At 39.0% G+C, this 17526-nt stretch overlaps 1 protein-coding gene across 4 annotated transcripts in view; it reads left to right on the top strand.

The window, feature by feature from the left end:
• Positions 1-17526, top strand: part of FSIP1 (fibrous sheath interacting protein 1) — a 194880-nt gene that overhangs the window by 1564 nt on the left and 175790 nt on the right. For 3 of the 4 annotated variants that reach the window (XM_065547750.2, XM_015452630.4, XM_005559144.5), the window contains exons 2-4: positions 5135-5267; positions 11004-11187; positions 15942-16096. In XM_065547750.2, the coding sequence (XP_065403822.1) occupies positions 5142-5267; positions 11004-11187; positions 15942-16096 (465 nt within the window). In that variant the 5' untranslated portion in view covers positions 5135-5141. Of the gene's footprint in view, positions 1-48; positions 242-5134; positions 5268-11003; positions 11188-15941; positions 16097-17526 lie in introns of all 4 variants that reach the window. The other variant, XM_065547751.2, reaches the window with a different exon arrangement.

Genomic DNA, 17526 nt, shown 5'->3' with positions numbered 1-17526 from the left:
GGGGTCCCCTTTCACTTTGTGGGGGGTTTGTTCTTTCATTCTTTGCAGTAAATCTTGTGGCTGCTCACTCTTTGGGTCCGCACTACTTTTATGAGCTGTAACAGTCACCAGGGAGGTCTGCAGCTTCACTCCTGAAGCCAGCGTGACCACGAACCCACCGGGAGGAAGAAACTCTGGACACATCTGAACAGCTGAAGGAACAAACTCGGGACACACATCTTTAAGAACTGTAACACTCACGGTGAGGGTCCGTGGCTTCATTCTTGAAATCAGGGAGACCAAGAACCCACCGGAAGGAACCAATTCTGGAACCAGTTCTGGACACAATAGTCCATTGTATGGATGTACAGTCGTATATTTATGCATTTCCTACGTGTATGTATCCATTTCCTACTTGAGGCACATTCGGATGGGTTCTTTCCGGTTGTTGGCTGTTATTAATGAAACTGGTATAAATATGCATGTATAGTTTTTTTTTGTGTGTGTGTGTGTGAATATGTTTTCGTTTCCTGGGTAAATATGAATGAGATTGTGGAGTCATATGGTAAGTGTATGTTTAACTGTAAGAAACTGCCAAGCAGTTTTGAAAAGTGATGATTTTGCATTGTCACTGGCAGTATGAGTGTTAAAGTTGCTTCCAACTTTGTCAGCACTTGGTATTGTCAGTTTTCAAAAAAATTAATTTTTGTCATTTAAATAGGTGTGTAGTGGTATCTCATTGTCATTTTTATTTCATTTTTTTGAGAAGTAATAATGATGAACATCTCTTCATGTGCTCTTTTGACATCCATACATCATCTTGGGTGATGTGTGTGTCCAAATCCTTTGTTTTCTTGTTAGTGAGTCTTGATACTTGTTTATATATTCATGATGTGCGTCCTTTGTCAGATATGTGTCAGATACCCAAAGACTCCTAGTCTTTGGGTTTTGTTTTCCTTGTCTTAACATCTTTTGAAGAGTACAAGTTTTACATTTTGATGCCTTCCAATTTATCAATATTTTCTTTTATGAATCATGCCTTTGATGTTGTATGTAAGAAATTTTTGCCTAACCCACAGTCACATGTATTTTTTAGAAATTTTATGGTTTTGGCCGGGCCTGGTGGCTCACCCCTATAATCCCAGCAGTTTGAGAGGCTGAGGCAGGCAGATCACTTGAGGTCAGGGGTTCGAGGCCAGCCTGGCCAACATGGTGAAACCCCGTCTTTACTACAAATACAATAACAACAACAATGACAAAAAGAAAATTTTGTAGTGTTAAGTTTTACTTTAGATCTGTGATACATCTTGAGCAAGTTTTAGAATTGCTTTTAATAGCAAATATTCTATATACCACCAAAGTTAACTGATTAAAAAAGTGCTACACGTATGGGATATTATGCTGTTGTTTAAAAGCATGACGTATATCTATAAATGGTGATATAGAAAATATATGAAATAGATTGTTAATTGTGAAAAAGCAAGTTGCAAAGCACCATGCCGTTTGCATGTGTTTGCATTGGGGAGGAGTCGGTGGGTATAAAGGATAGAAGGTTTGCATATGCCTAAAACAGTGAGACTTGCAAGTCTCTATTAACACTAATTCTTGGGGTAAGCTGAATTTTGACTTAAAACATTTTTTATGTTCACCTGTATTATTTGATGTTTTTCTGCATGGGCAAGTATTCCTTACACAATACACAAATATATAAAGGAAAAAAATTGACAATACATAAATAATTTTTAGACATAAAAATAATGAAAATAAATTAGTCCCACTCTTTAAAGGCTTGCTATTCATAATGACTCAACAGAGGAGGATTCATTTTCTTTTGATTCTTTTATTCATCCCAAAATACCAAATTATAGCAGCCATATGTCTCCATGTTGGCTTTAATTCATCTATGTTGATTGCATTTCTCACAAGCCTGTATGAAAAACTTTAAATTAATCTTATTTGAAATGAATATTACAAAAAGTTGGCACTTGTTACAATTTAGGATCTGGTCATATATCTAATCTGTCTATTCAATCAAGTATCGTGAAGTAAATACGATTCTATTTTGAAGTGTTTTAATGTCATAAGAAAATGCTCATTATGTAGTGGCGAGAAACACGTTAGTCCAATTTTGTTGAAAAACACGTAGAGTAAAAATGGGAAAGAGATGTACCAATAGTGTTTAGCTCAGGGTGGTGGGACATTGGGTGATTTTTAATTTATTTTCAAATACCTTTTAGTACATTCTAGAGATCTTTCTATAATAAATGAATTCTTTAGTTATAAATACAAGATATAGTTAATAGCAAAACAGAAAATAAGATAAGCAAGGGTACAAGAACATCCAGGAACCCACCAATCCAGAACCCACTACTCTTACTTCCTTGATGTGTCATCATCTTTCAGGTCCCCTTGTGTATATTCTTTTAATTAGAGAAATTGGACTTTTTAAAGTGGGATTGTCGACAATTTATATGTCTTTCTCTATTTTTTTGATATGTGCATTTCATTTTAAAATCTTTACCCAGTTTTCTATTAGAATTTTTTTTTCTTACTGATTGGTAAGAGCTCTATAAATATGTGAATGTATTAAACTTTTGTATGTCATCTATGTTGCATTTATTTTCCCCAGTTTCTCAGGTTCCTTTTAATTTCACTTAAGAGTTCTTTTTCATGTTTGAGACTCAAGAGCATTATTATGTAGCCACATCTGTTATTTTCCTTTTTGATTTATGCTCTTAGTGTCATGCTTACTAAGTCATTAATTCTATGATTATGAAATTTATCTTTATGTTTATAAATTTATGTTCCTTCCAGTCTGTTGGAGATTTCATATTTTTTATTACTTATAAAATTAGTTTTTACTTTCATTAAAGTATTATATTTAACTATTGTTTGGCTTTATCAATTTCTGGACAGTCTCTTTGATTTCCTATGATAACAGATTACATTTCTGTTACTACTCGCTTCCTTTTGTGCACTCCTTGCATACGCTCAGTATAATTAAGGCATAATATTTGGTTAAGTCAACATTCAATGCTTACATAATTATAACTATTTACATATTGTTTGATTGCTTTTTTTCTTGTACAGGGCTTTATTTTTCTTCTGGAATTTCTATGTGGCAGTTACAATTTCTTTCCAAATGCTTAAATACATCTGTAAGATCCAATTTTAATACCCTTTATCCATACCTTTTTCTAGATGGCCAAATTCATAAGATAGTCTGTTACTGCATCCCCACCTACCTCAGGAACTGCATTTTATTTAATTTATTATTTTCAGGAGTGAACCTAATAGAACAGACCTATTTCTAAAGCAGAATGAAAGATTTGTGGAGCCCTTTAGCTGATCCAGGTCATTGTTTGTTCCTTGTGCCTCTGCCGTTATTGACATGTATTATGCGGCTCTGCGCATGCTTGCATCTCATTGCTCCCTCTGCAAGCAGCAATAAGTCTCCCTTGACAGGCTGCTTAGGGCGTTTACAAGACATTTGGCCTTTTGGTGACTTATGCTTTTTGGTTGTGATGTGAGGGGCCAGGGTGATTCATCATCCCACAGTAATAATGTCAGTGCTTTCCTGAGTGAGCCCAAACCCTTTTGCAGAGTTTGAATAATGTTGAGATCAATGCCTTTTTCATTTGCTGAGATGGGAAGAGCTGACCTCCTGGTCTCTTAAGCATAAGCTTTGGCACATTGAATGGTTGGAAGCCAAGCCATAACATCGCTCTGTGTACCTAGGTGAAGCCTCAGGTTGTTTGTATTTGTGCTTTCTCCTGTGTCCACAGCTTCTCTGGACCCTGCCTCTGCTGTTCAACAAGCAAAAGAAAGATGAGTCATTTCATAGGATAAGAAAAGAACATTGTTGGGTAGAAGCAATTGCCTTTTTCATTCTGTTATGGTTGAATGTATAATTGGTAGGAATTTAGGAAAGGATTTGTTGGAAGGCACCCATTCACATGCAAAGCCGAGTATGAGAGGGCAAAAGCTGGAATTCTCTCTCTCTTCCCGTTTGACTCAGCATGCGTGTTGCCCCAGTGTCACAGGACAGAGCTGGAATGGTCTTGGTAGGCCACACGGTTTGGAAGGATCAATGTGCAGCATCACTCACTGTGTCTCTAGCTTATGCCACCCCTCCTAGTATTTCCTGCTTCCGGAAATAGCACTAGATATAGAACAGCCAGGGTGGTGAGAGGCCTGTGGATAATATCACATGAAAAATAGTTAAATAGATTGGTAATGTGTAGCCAGAAAATGAAAATCTGTCCTCTAATGAGGGAAGTAGATTTTGTTCTCTTGCTTCAGAGGGTAGAACTAGAATTATGGATTTTAGAAGGAGAGAGTTGATAAAATGAGAGCAGTGCTTAGGTACTCCATGAAAATGCAGCACCACAGGGGAGAGAAGAAATCAGAGCTGAGAGGGAAGAAGGCTGAGCTAGAGTGGGCAAGGCTACAAAAAAAGAAGGCAAAACTGAAAGAAAGTAGCAAGGGGACTTTGGGAGGCCGAGGCGGCAGATCACATGAGGTCACCCGTCTCTACTTACACACACACACACACACACACACACACACACACACACACACACACACAAGCTGGGTGTGGTGGTGGGCTCCTATAATCCCAGCTACTTGGGAGGCTGAGGTAGGGAGAAGGGAGAATTGCTTGAACCTGGGCGGCAGAGGTTGCGGGGAGCCAAGATCACGCCACTGTCCCCATCCAGCCTGGGTGACAGAGTGAGACTCATTTTCAAAAAATAAAGTAGCAGGAGGGACTTAGCAATCACTAAGATGAAGTGGATCTTGCTTGAGAGACAGCGGTGCCCCTGAATGTTCCCTCGGGGAAGACCAGGGACACAGGAAGTGTTTTTTCCTGGAGGCCCAGGAAGCAACCGAGATGGCATTCACTTCTGCATTCTCTTTTAGCCGTATTCAGTATCTAACATCCTGGGCAGTATATTTTATGTATACTGTGGCATAAGATTTAACAATCCGTGTACACAAGATGTCTTATGGTGAAGCTGGGGAACCCTTAAGTGTGACTTCAGTAGCAACATAATCTTTAAAACAAAGCCTCTGAGTAATTGGATATTAACACTAACTAATGAAAGATTTAAATATCCAAGTCGCTTGGTATTAAATATTTTATTTGTTGTCCCAGGATTTCAATGGATATTATAAAGGGAAACCTAGATGGAATTTCAAAACCAGCTTCAAATTCAAGAATACGCCCTGGGAGCAGAAGTTCAAATGCGTCTTTGGAGGTGCTCTCAACAGAACCAGCATCCTGCAAGGTAATTTACTGTTTAGAAAAGATTTAAACTCCTTCCCCCAACTTCTCAGCAATTGATGAAACTAAGGTGGTTTTAACATCCCATTTTAAATTTTCTCCTTAGACAGTGTGTTCAGGGAGCACTTGCAGATTTCTTGGGTTTAATCTAGATTAATATGAGAAAAACTCTACTCCATTCCTTCCCTCTCTCTCTCTCCTCCCTCTGCTCCTCCCCTCCCTCCCGCTTTCCTGTTTTTCCTTTCTTTTTTTGGAGTGTAGTTTATTTCTCTACATTGTACTTTGTTAAAACTTGTGCATTGACTCTTTTTTTCTTTATAAGGAAGTTTTGTATTCTAACATCTAATATGCCACCATTGACTTTGACTAAAAACACTTACTTAAAAAGGTTCAGTATTTTTAAAAAATGGTTTAGTAAAGGTCATGTGATGTATATTTGGTAGGTATATTGTATTAGTCCTTTCTCACATTGCTGTAAAATAACTACCTGAGACGGAGTAGTTTATAAAGAAAGGAGGTTTGCATGGTTCCACAGGCTGTACAGGAAGCATGGCTGGGGAGGCCTCAGGAAACTTACAATCATGGCAGAAGGTGAAGGGGAAGCAGGCACATCCTACATGGCTGGAGCAGAGGAGAGAGAGAAAGTGAAGGAGGAGGTGCTACACACTTTCAAACAACCAAATTTCGTGAGAACGCTATCACAATAACAGCAATGATTCAGTCACCTACCACCAGGCCCCTCCTCCAACACTGGGAATTACAATTCGACATGAGATTTGGGTGGGGACACAGAGCCAAACCCTATTAGGTATTATCTGGCTGTGACCTTTTTTTTTTTTCTTTAGCTGTCCCTTTTTTTTCCCTTAAAATATCTAGACTTGATTTTTTTTATTTAAAGCATTAGTTTTCTCATTTATTTCTTTTAAGGTGTTAGGAAATGAATAATTTGAACATTATAATGAAAAAAATTTTTGCAAGTTAATGAATTCATACTCTTTTTTTAATCTGTAGACTAGCTTCTCCATTATGGAACTCTTAGAGTTTTGTCTGTCATGATGTGGTTCAGGAGTGGCACTCTAGGTATTTCAAGCAGAAAGGGATTGAATATAAGAGTTAAAGCCTGGGCAACATTACGAGACCCTAACTCTACAAAAAATTAAAAAAATTAGCAGGACATGGTGGCACATGCCTGTAGTCCCAGCTACTCGGGAGGCTGAGGCAAGAGGATAGCTTGATTTCAGGAGTTGAAGGCTGCAGTGAGCTACGATTGTGCCACTGCACTGCAGCCTAGGTGACAAAGTGAGACTGTGTTCTCCCTCCACCTCCCCCACTGCAAAGAAGAGTTTAATTCCTCGAAATCAACAGAAGACCTCAAAGTCAACAGACGACCAGCAAGAAAGGGAGTTCAGGGAGGGGGCTTCCCCTGGATTATGGGTTCTTAGGTCACGCCACCAGAGCTGTAATCCAGAGATCAGAAAGTTGCTGCTGCTGCTTCCGCTACTGCCCCGAGTCCCTCAGAACCACAAAGCTGGTGACTAGACATGCAGAGATGGCTGCCTTTGATATTTTTCTGCCAGCTTCCTATCAGAAACTTAGGAAGATGCTTCTACTTCACATGTGCTTTCTAAATCTTGTGCAGGTTCATCTAATCAGATTATCCTAACATATGTCCAGAACCCTAGCTGTAAGTGACTTTGTACAAAATGCAGTTTTGTTTCATCTAGTCCTGCATCACTACTATATGGTGTGTTAACTATTACAGCTTTGTAATAATTACTGATATCTGATAGTGGCTTTTCCATATTATTTTTTTTTCCGGACTGTCTTAACTATCCTTGACTTTTTGCTCTTCTATATGTATTTTTTTTTTTTTTTTTGAGTCTCACTATTTTGCCCAGGCCGGAATACAATGGTGTGATCTAGGCTCACTGCAACCTCTGCCTCCTGGGTTCAAGTGATTTTCCTGTCTCGGCCTCCTGAATAGCTGGGGCTACAGGCACAAACCAATAGACCCACTTAATTTTTCTATTTTTGGTAGATATGGGATTTCACCATGTTGGCCAGGCTAGTCTTGAACTCCTGACCTCAGGCGATCCACATGCCTCAGCCTCCCAGAGTGCTGAGATTATAGGCGTGAGCCACCGCGCCTGGCCTGTATGTACTTTAGATCAGTTTTTTAAGTTCTGAAAAATCCGGTTGGGGTTTTGATTGAAATTGCTTTCACTTTACAGATTAATTTGGGGAGAATTTCTAACTTTGTGATATTAAATCTTCTGATGTATTAATATTGTATCTCAATTGATCTATTAACTTTTAGTTATTGGTTAAAAAATTCACATACAATAAAATTCACTTTTTGGTGTACAGTTTTGGCAAACAGATTGAGTGATATAACTACCATTACAATCAAGATATAGAACAGTTTGTTCCATCATCCCTCAAAACATTTTTTCATTCTTTTACTTTGTAACTAATCCAATGTCACTCTTAATCCCTTAACATTACTGACCTATTCTCTGTCCCTTTTTTTTTTCCTTTTCCAGAAGGTTGTATAAATGGAATCATACGTGTGTAGCTTTTCACACTGGCTTTTATATCCTAGCATACATAATACATTTGATATTCATGCATGTTAATACACGTGGCTAATTTCTTTTTTAAAAAATTTTAAGTAGAGACGGGGTCTCACTAGGTTGTCCAGATTGCAAATTTTAGAATAGCATAGAATTAGTATTCCTGCTTATTTATTTCTGGGTGACAATTTTTTTTAAGTAGCAACTTCATGATATTAATACTTATACATGTTTTAATACACAAGATTAATATTACTTCATTCAAGACTTATTAAAACCAGAATATCAGTGATCACGTAAACTCAGATTTTATTTCAACCTGCTAAGCTACAGGTTAAACTCTAGAATATTTATTAGCCAGTCTGAACTTTGACAATTATATTGAAAGCAGAGTTTTCAAAGTTGTGATTTGTGTTAATCAAGTTCATAGAAAATCAGCAAGGTTCACCTTAGATTGGGGAAGAAAGCTACAAATATATTGTATGCTGACTGCTGATTGCAAATCATTCAACGTCTAGAAAACCTTACATATTGTTTGAATAATAAATCTTGGTGTGCTGGTTAGTTTTATTGCTCAGATTTATCTTTTATTAAATTCTTACTGAATATTTTTTTTCACAGCAGAAAATGAGATTAAAATATTAGTGTTTTAGTGACATGTGTTTAGTGATAATATATTTCTCATTCTAAAAATTTTGGCTTGTTGTTGCTTATGAATTTTTTTTTAAAAGAGCCAGTGGTTGTACTTTGTGTGAAAATCTCATGGGTTTCAAGTAGGAATCTAAATATTAGGAAGGGGTTTCATGAGGCATTTGTGTTTCCTGTGATTAAGGTAAAGGTATGGAGTAGGGGACGTGGAGCCATGAAAAATGGAGGTGGGGCTGGGCGCGGTGGCTCACGTCTGTAACCCTAGCACTGTGGGAGGCCGAGGTGGGAGGATTGCTTGAGCCCAGGAGTTCGAGACCAGCCTGGCCAACATGGTGAAGCCCCGTCTCTACTAAAAATACAAAAATTAGCCGGGTGTGGTGGTGGGCGCCTGTAATCCCAGCTACTTGGGAGGCTGAGGCAGGAGAATTGCTTGAATCCGGGAGGCGGAGGCTGCAGTGAGCTGAGATCACAACACTGCACTCCAGCCTGGTCAACAGAGCGAGACTCCATCTCAAAGAATAAAAATAGATTGGGCATGGTGGCTCACGCCTGTAATCTCAGCACTTTGGGAGGCCAAGGAGGGTGGATTGCTTGAGCCCAGGAGTTTGAGACCAGCCTAGGCAATGTGGTGAAACCCCGTTTCTATTAAAAAATACAAAAATTAGCTGGGTGTGGTGGCATGCACCTGTGGTCCCAGCTAGTTGGGGAGGCTGAGGTGGGAGGATTGCTTGAGCCCAGGAGGTTGAGGCTGCAGTGAGCCGTGATCACGCCACTGCACTCCAGCCTTGGCAACGGAGTGAGACCCTGTCCAAAAGATATATATATATATACACACACACACACATATATATAGAGGTGGGATGTGGTGTTAAGAATGAGGAAGAGAGAAAAATCATACATATAGACCACAGGACAGAAGAGCAAGGGGGTTAGGAATAGAGAGGCCAGTGGGCAATGGGTTGGGGAAGACAGTTGGTAGCTAGTAGGGTGGGAAACTATGGGAATATTTGTGAAATTTGCTTAGTTCTCCAGCTTCACCTTTGTGCCTCATTACCTTCTGCTCTTTCTGAGTTAGGATCATATGAGATGATGGGTGTGAAAGGTCTTGGGGTACCCTGAAGTATACTATCCATCTAGTTCCTTTTTGTGTATTCTTTATTCCCCCATGTGAAACCCAGCCTCAGAGGAACGTCTGCTAAGTTCATTTATACCAACATAAATGATGGACAGAACTTGTGCAGCTTCTCCCAGAAATGTTAGCATTTTCACAGGACAGAAGGCCTTAAGGATTAACTGGATATTGTGGAATTCCAGGCTTTTTCTGCCTTTGGCAGAAATATGTTTTTGATTAGGGAACCCTGTTTAAGCACCTCCCAGATTACATAAACTAAACACTATTTTGCTTATTTATAAATGGGGCCTTCACTAGTTTCATTTTCGGCTAGGTCTGTTTTCTGCTCTGTTAATTCATGGCGGTGAAACCTACACCATAGGGTCATTGTGAGGAGTGAATGAGGCAGGCCATGGCTGATAGTAATTCTTCCATAAATGATGGCTGTGATTATTACCACCAAGTCAGCTCAGTTCTGCTGGGTTTATGTCCTGGCTGAGGCAGGGACATACCCATGCAGGCCTGCATTCCTGGCAGTTTCATTCTCAGCACTGCCCGTCTTCCAACCTGGGGATTCACGAGGGGACTGCAGATTGTGGTGGATGGTTGAGCATGTGGTGCAGAGAGAACACAAAACCTACCGAGGGCTTAGAGCAGATGGGCTGGAGGAGACATTCTGTCTGTTGAGAAGGGAAAGGTACTCCTTTGAGAAGGGGCTGATTCTCTCTCGGAGGCCTTGTCTCTCTCCCTGGGGCTGTGTTAACTTCTGAAGTGATTTTCATCACAGTTTACCAACCCCAGGGTCTCTGATCCCTGGTTTTCCCTCACCCGGCCACAGAGGTCCTTTTCTGTTCTCTTAGGAAAACACAACTGTGTCAAGTGGTGTTTTCAAAATGAACTTTGCTAAAATGTAAAGGGATACTAAAATGAAATAGAAAAACTGTGAATATCATAGAAATAAATAAATGACCAAAGCACAGGGTTCTGATTAGGAGACTGTCACTAGAAAGCACATCTCAACTCAGACTAACCACTTTTCAACCGTTCTGTAGCCACATGTGGCAAGTGGCTGTCGTATTAGACCTTTAACTGCCCATCCCAGTGTAAGCTCAAGGAGCAGGCCCGGTGTGCCTTATCCCAGAGCCCGGCAGATAGCAGTTCCCTTCAGGACTGATGTAGACTCTTCTCCATTATTGCTAAGGATTGCTGGAGAATGGTGCAAATGTTATTACATGGAATTGTAAATTATGTTTAATTAGAGTGTTATATTTCTAGAATACTTTAATGCTAGTGTATTGCATTTATGTACATTCTCCATCTGCTTCCATTAGTGTCAAAACTTTCTAGAAATGTGAAGTTTTAAAAAATACAGTAGTTTCAGAAACTGTTTTTTGGAAATTATTTTTAGGTTGATACTGCAAGCAACTTGAACTCTGGTAAAGAGGACCACTCCGAAAGCAGTAATACAGAGAACAGAAGAAGTAGTAATGATGATAAGCGTGAAAGCTGCTCTGAGAAAATAAAATTGGCTGAAGAGGGGTCAGATGAAGATCTGGATTTGGTTCAACGTCAGATAATCCCTGAGTGTTCAGGTAGGATAATCACTAGGTGATTGGCTAATGATAATTACAAATGTTAATGATAATTACAAATGTCATATTGAAGGTGTTAGTATTACCTGTGTTTTTATCAACTGAGTAGAAATAATAAACCGAAAAAGACATACACTATTTGTGAGCAAGTAATCACCACTTTTTATTTATAAGAATATTAAGAGCCCTTAAATATACCTATATTAGAAATATAACAAAATATGTTATTTAATAAAATATTGTGGTCATTATACATTAATCAAGTAGGGAGTATTTCTGCATTTTATGATGCAATTTATTGATTTTTTGATGACTAAAATTGTACAATAAAATATATGCTATAATTTGTGGGGATAGTCCCACCCAATAACATTTGGATTTTAAAAAAATGACGTTTTTTATAGTGATAAATTAATTCTAGTCAGATTGAATTAGAATAGTGTTTCTCAAAAAGTGGTCTGCAGAGCCATGGGGATATGGTGGGAGATGGTGTCCCTGAGACCCTTGCAGGGGCTCTGCAAGGTGAAAGCTGTTTTCATAGTAATACTGAGATGCTGTTTGCCTTTGTGTTCACCATACTGACATTTGTACTGATGGTATAAAAGGAATGGTGAGCAAAATTCCTGGTGCTTTATCATGAATCTAGACAATGGCACCAAAATGCACTAGTAGTCATTGTATTCTTTGCAACCAGGCACTGACAGGAAAAAGAAATAGCCAGTGTCACCGGCTGTGGATCAGTAAAAACTTTCAATTTTATGAAATTTTTACCCTTAAATATGCATCTTCTTAACATCCTGTGGGGCAAAATGGGAAGTATACATAAAGCAATTATGCCGTATGTCAAAGTTTGAAGGTTGTGTTGAAGAAAAGTACTTTTGTGATGGTTGGAGTTGAGAGCTGAACTGGCCACTTTTGTAATGGAACACCATTTTTACTTGAAAGAGTGACTGACAATTATCATTCAGATGGGTATTTGGTAGACTTCTTTTTAAGAAAATAAACATGTTACTTCGAGGATAACTACTGACAGTATTTGTTGCCAATGGTAAAATTTGAGCTTTCGAGTGAAAATTACAGTTTTGGAAAACTGCATATGTCACTGTGAGGTTGATAGCTTTCCAATACTTAAGACTTTTCTTATAAAAACTGGTGGCAATATTAACTGATGCCTTTGTGTAATGAAATGTATTAACAGGTTGAAGGTCTGCATAATTTAGTTAACCACTGTTTTCCAAATGATCAATGTAGGATAAAAGATCCATTCAACATGAAATATAGATCCATGGATTTTAATGGAACAAATACGTAAAGCTCACTGATTTGATTACAGATTTCACTTAACAGTTAACCTGTAAGAAACCACCCCTGTTAAGTTTTGGTGTAGTATCAAAGAAGACTATCCAATTATCTGACTAGGCTATTAAGTTTCTTCTTCCTTTTTTAACCATATATCTGTGTGAGGCCAAATTTTCTGCATATACTTTAGCCAAAACAACAGATTACAATAGGATGACTGTCTTCCTATGAGAATATGGGAATCCAGCTGTCTTCCCTTCATCCAGATATTGCAAATTTGAACAATACCACTCTTCTCACTAATTTTTTGACAATATAGTTATTTGTCATAAAATGTGATACTTATGTTAACATAATTAGTAATAGCATGTTTTTTTAATTTTTGAAAGTGAATTAATAAGTAAATATTTACAATACTTTTCAGTGTTGATTTCTAATATGTTCATTATCAATAGCTACAACCCACATAAGAAAAGTTACTATAGGTTCTCAATAATTTTTTTTTTTTTTTTTTTTTTTTGAGATGGAATCTCACTCTTTCACCCAGGCTAGAGTGCAGTGGTGTGATCTCAGCTCACTGCAAGCTCTGCCTCCTGGGTTCATGCCATTCTCCTGCCTCAGTCTCCCAAGTAGCTGGGACTACAGGTGCCTGCCACCACGCTTGGCTAATTTTTTTGTATTTTTAGTAGAGATGGGGTTTCACTGTGTTAGCCAGCATGGTCTGATCTCCTGACCTCGTGATCCGCCCGCCTTGGCCCCCAAAGTGCTGGGATTACAGGCTTGAGCCACTGTGCCCAGCTGGGTTCTCAATAATTTTTAAGGCTGTAAAGGGGAGCTGAGAAAAAGTTTGAGAGTTGTGATTTAGAGTATGTTTGGGATGAGATCAGCTCTCACTGTTAGGTCAGGTGACTCAGGATTATGGTTTTCAGGAAACAAAGTGAAATGGGAGAGTTCCCTTATCCCCCTTGCAGGATGTGTGACAGGGGTGCGGCTCACTTCTTCAGTGCCTTGCTGCTCAAACGCCTAGAGGGGGGTGCAGAGGCCTTGGGGAGTGCTTTTGGGCTCTGACCCCACAGCAGCGTCTAAGGGTGAATGTTTACAACTCGCAAAGCCCAAGTGGGAGTGTTACAGTGTGCTTTTTCAGCTTTGCTGTCTGCCGGCGGCTTGTGTTAATCAGTTCAGTTAGACCCTCTGCCTTATCACAGGGGCAGAGGACTTTCTGTATCCTGGGTTCTTGCTCTGGTATACTGGAAAAATTGAATCACATGTTGGCTTGGAGGATGAGTGCAAGGTTTTGTTGAGTGGTAGAGGTAGAGGTAGCTGTCAGTGAGATGGATGGGGAGCCGGAAGTGGGATGGAGTGGGAAGGTGGTCTTCCCCTGGAGTGGGGCTGCCCGGTGGTTGAACTCTCCTCCAGCTGCCTCTGACTGAACTCCCCTTGGCATCTGCATCGTTCCGCAGTCACTGGTTTGCCGGTGTCTGCTGGTGTGTTCCTCTATTCCTCAGCCACTTGTGTCGTGTATGCTAAAGGTCTCGGGTTTATAGGGGCACAGGATGGGGGCATGGTGGGCCAGAGTGGTCTTGGAAAATGCAATATTTGGGCGTGAAAATAGGAGTGCCTGTTCTCATTTAGGTCCGTGGGTACAGGCCCAAGGGTAGAGCCCTCACCAGGGACCCTACCTTTTTCTACCCAGCACTTCCCTGTCCCCTTCCCGTATCTAAGATATTATAATTGAGGTTAGCTGTTGACACAGTTTACATTGGATTTGTTTATATGGTTTTAGTACTGAATGGGTTACTTCAAAATGCCTGCTATATAGACTACCTATGTTGACAGAGCCTGAGAACGCTAGGATTGGCAGTTGGGAATGAGAACTAGAAGGTGTTGCTTTTGAAGTACATAAGCAATAAGATTCCAGGAACCTCCTTCTTAATAGTATCAGTATTCTTTTTGAATAAGTTGCTTTCCTCTTTCTTTTTTTCCTTTAGAAGGAAATTAGGAAGTTAAGAGCAGTAGCTCGTACCTGTAATCCCAGCATTTGGGAGGCCCAGGCAGGAGTATCACTTAAGCCCAGGAGTTTGAAACCAGCCTGGGCAGCATAGTGAGACCCCCATCTCTACAAATTTTTTTTTTTTTTTTTTTTTTTTTTTTAAATTAGCCAAGTATGTTGGCATGCACCTGTAGTCTTGGCTCTGGCTATTCAGAAGCTGATGTGGGAGGATTGCTTGAGCCCAGGAGTTCAAGGTTGCAGTGAGCTATGATCATGCCACCACACTTCAGCCTGACAGAATGAGATCCTGTCTCTCAAAAAAAAAAAAAAAAAAAAAAAGAAGAAGTGATGTCCATTATAGGGAAACATCACTGAACTCTTTGGGTTTTCAAAAGTTGATAAATTTGGCCTTACTTAGCACAATATGCGACTTCTAATGATCTATCCTGGGGTGGCTGAGACTTACTGTTTGAGCATTCATGCTCATTCATTGCTGGATTATCAGCTTTCATCAGATTTAAAAAGAGAGAATATCATCTGTGGCTAAGAGGCTAAGAGCTTTGGCTCTGCAGTCAGACAGATTTGGGTGGAATCTGACTGGCATTTACCTGTTATATGACCTTGGACATACGTGTAACTCAGTTACAAAATAGCTTCAGTTTACTAATTTGTAAAATGAGAACAGTGATTATACCACCTCAGAGGGTTAATATGAGCATTAAATGATATAATGCTTAAAAATAAAGCACTTAAAACTGTGCCTATCAGGTAACTCTATAAATGTTAGTTATTATTATCATTAATCATAAGTTAATGACAGAAGTTCTAAAGTGTCCTTAATTTCAAATAAGTTACTATGGATTATCTAATTATCTACAATTCAAGAACCTTTTTAGGTACTTCAAGAAATTAGAATGAAGGAAGCAGCACAGAAAAAAGATACAAGCTACATGGAGTACTTGTTTGAGTTTTTCTTCTTTCTATGTGTTGCAACCACTTTGTGTCACTGAAGACATACGGCTTTTTACTGTAGCCATTTGTGTACACGCCTTCTCTTTCAGTTAGACTGAAGCAGCTTTAGGACAGGATTCTTGTCTTATTCTTTATTTTCTGTTTCTTAGTCATGAACATAGAAAGTGTAACAGAATGAAGGAGAAAGAATTTGGGATTTAAAATCATGAGAATCACTTCTGAGTCCAGTGCTATAATATGTTACCTATTTGAAAGGACCCAGTTATCTCAACTGTAAAATAGAGATAACTGTCTATTTCATAGGGTTGTTAGGTAATTATATAAACAAATACATGTAAAAGCACCTTGTAAATCGAGATACATGGTACCAGTATAGTAGTTATTACTATAAGCCATAAATATTTGTTGAATGAAAGAACAAATTGTAAGAACGAAACAAAACTTTATAATTTTACTATACTTCAGACCTATTTTTACTTTCCACACAATATAGATGAACACAAATTAGAAGAATTAGATTCTCAACTTCAAGATGCTATTCAGAAGATGAAAAAACTTGATAAAATATTGGCAAAGACACAACGCAGAGAAAAAGAAATTAAGAAGCAAGGTCTAGAAATGAGAATAAAGCTGTGGGAAGAAATTAAGGTAAGAATTCTCTAACCTTATGCTGACATGTAAGAAACAAATTCTCCTGGCTGGGCATGGCGGCTCATGCCTGTAATCTCAGCACTTAGGGAGGCCGAGGCAGGAGGATCGCTTGAGGCTGGGAGTTTGAGACCAGCCTGAACAACATAAAGAGACCCCATGTGTACAAAAAAATTAAAAAATTAGCCAGGCATGGTAGTGCGTGCTTGTCGCCCTGGCTACTCGGGAGGCTGAGGTGGGAGGATTGCTTGAGCCCAAGAGTTCAAGGCTGTGCAGTGAGCTATGATCATGTCACTGTACTCCAGCCTGGCTGACACAGTGAGGCACTAAAAAAAAAAATATATATATATATATATAAAAATATATATATATTTTTATGTACATATATAATATATATTTTCTATATGTACATATAGAAAAAAAGAATTTCCTCTATAAGTTGAGTAAGAAAATCATGGACCATGGTGTTACTGTGGCCTGCCTTTATTGCTTTATTTTGTGGAGGTGGTGGCAGTGATATGTATATGTGTGTGTATGAAGGAGTTATAGGGGTGGTATTTTTCTGGAACCTGAGAAGAAAACTTGGTCTGTGGCATTCAGATTTCAAGCACTGCACTGGCGTGTTCATCTCCCCAGGGACAGGCCCAGGGTACCAGTCTCTTACCAGCAGCAGGCTGGTAAAGTGCTGGGCCCCTCCATCTCTGGAATAGGAAGAGGTATAATAGCTGCTTTCATCAAGTACGTATGTCTGCTTTCTCTTCAGCAGCCTTATAGTTTGGAGATAAATAGACACAGTTTAACCCTCTGGTTAGCTTCATTATTTGGGTAAACCTTTGTGACAAACAAGTTTTGGGGAGTTGACTGTTTCCTGTGCTGGTCAAGATCTTTGGGAAGCTGTAAAGTGCTTGAAGTCCAGGACTACATTTGCTCCTATCTCAACAAATTCCTGGTGCTCCATAACTTTCCTTGGCCTTCTTGGACCTCTTATTCTCTATAATATTGAGGGCTTGAAGTTGACTTGATGTTGGCATTGACTTGGTGTATAGCCACTGACTCATACTTGAATTTTGACCCTCAAAGCAAAGCGCCTTTAAGGTAAGGAACCGTGTGTAATAAGAGATTGGTTGTTTTTGAAAAGCCCTCCTTGAACAGTTGACTGACTTCTGGGAAAGTTTCCTAGACAATAATATGAATTAAAAATGTAGTAGTTAAAGATACATTTTTATGAGGTTCCCAGGAAGTCCATTGGGATTGAAAGAAAGAAACATTCACAATGCAATGCTTTAAACTAGATAAATCGTTTCTGGAAATTTTAGCAGAAAAAGTTAGCCTATCACTTTTTCCTATTGAATCTTAAAGCAAGTTTTTATTTCCTTTGAAGCAAGAATTATAAATGGAAACATAATAAAATAGAGTAACAATCTTGAAAT

Source organism: Macaca fascicularis, chromosome 7 (assembly GCF_037993035.2).
Source record: "Macaca fascicularis isolate 582-1 chromosome 7, T2T-MFA8v1.1".
NCBI lineage: Eukaryota > Metazoa > Chordata > Mammalia > Primates > Cercopithecidae > Macaca > Macaca fascicularis.
The sequence above is the reverse complement of the archived record's forward strand: the minus strand, read 5'-3'. Positions and strand labels throughout refer to the sequence as shown.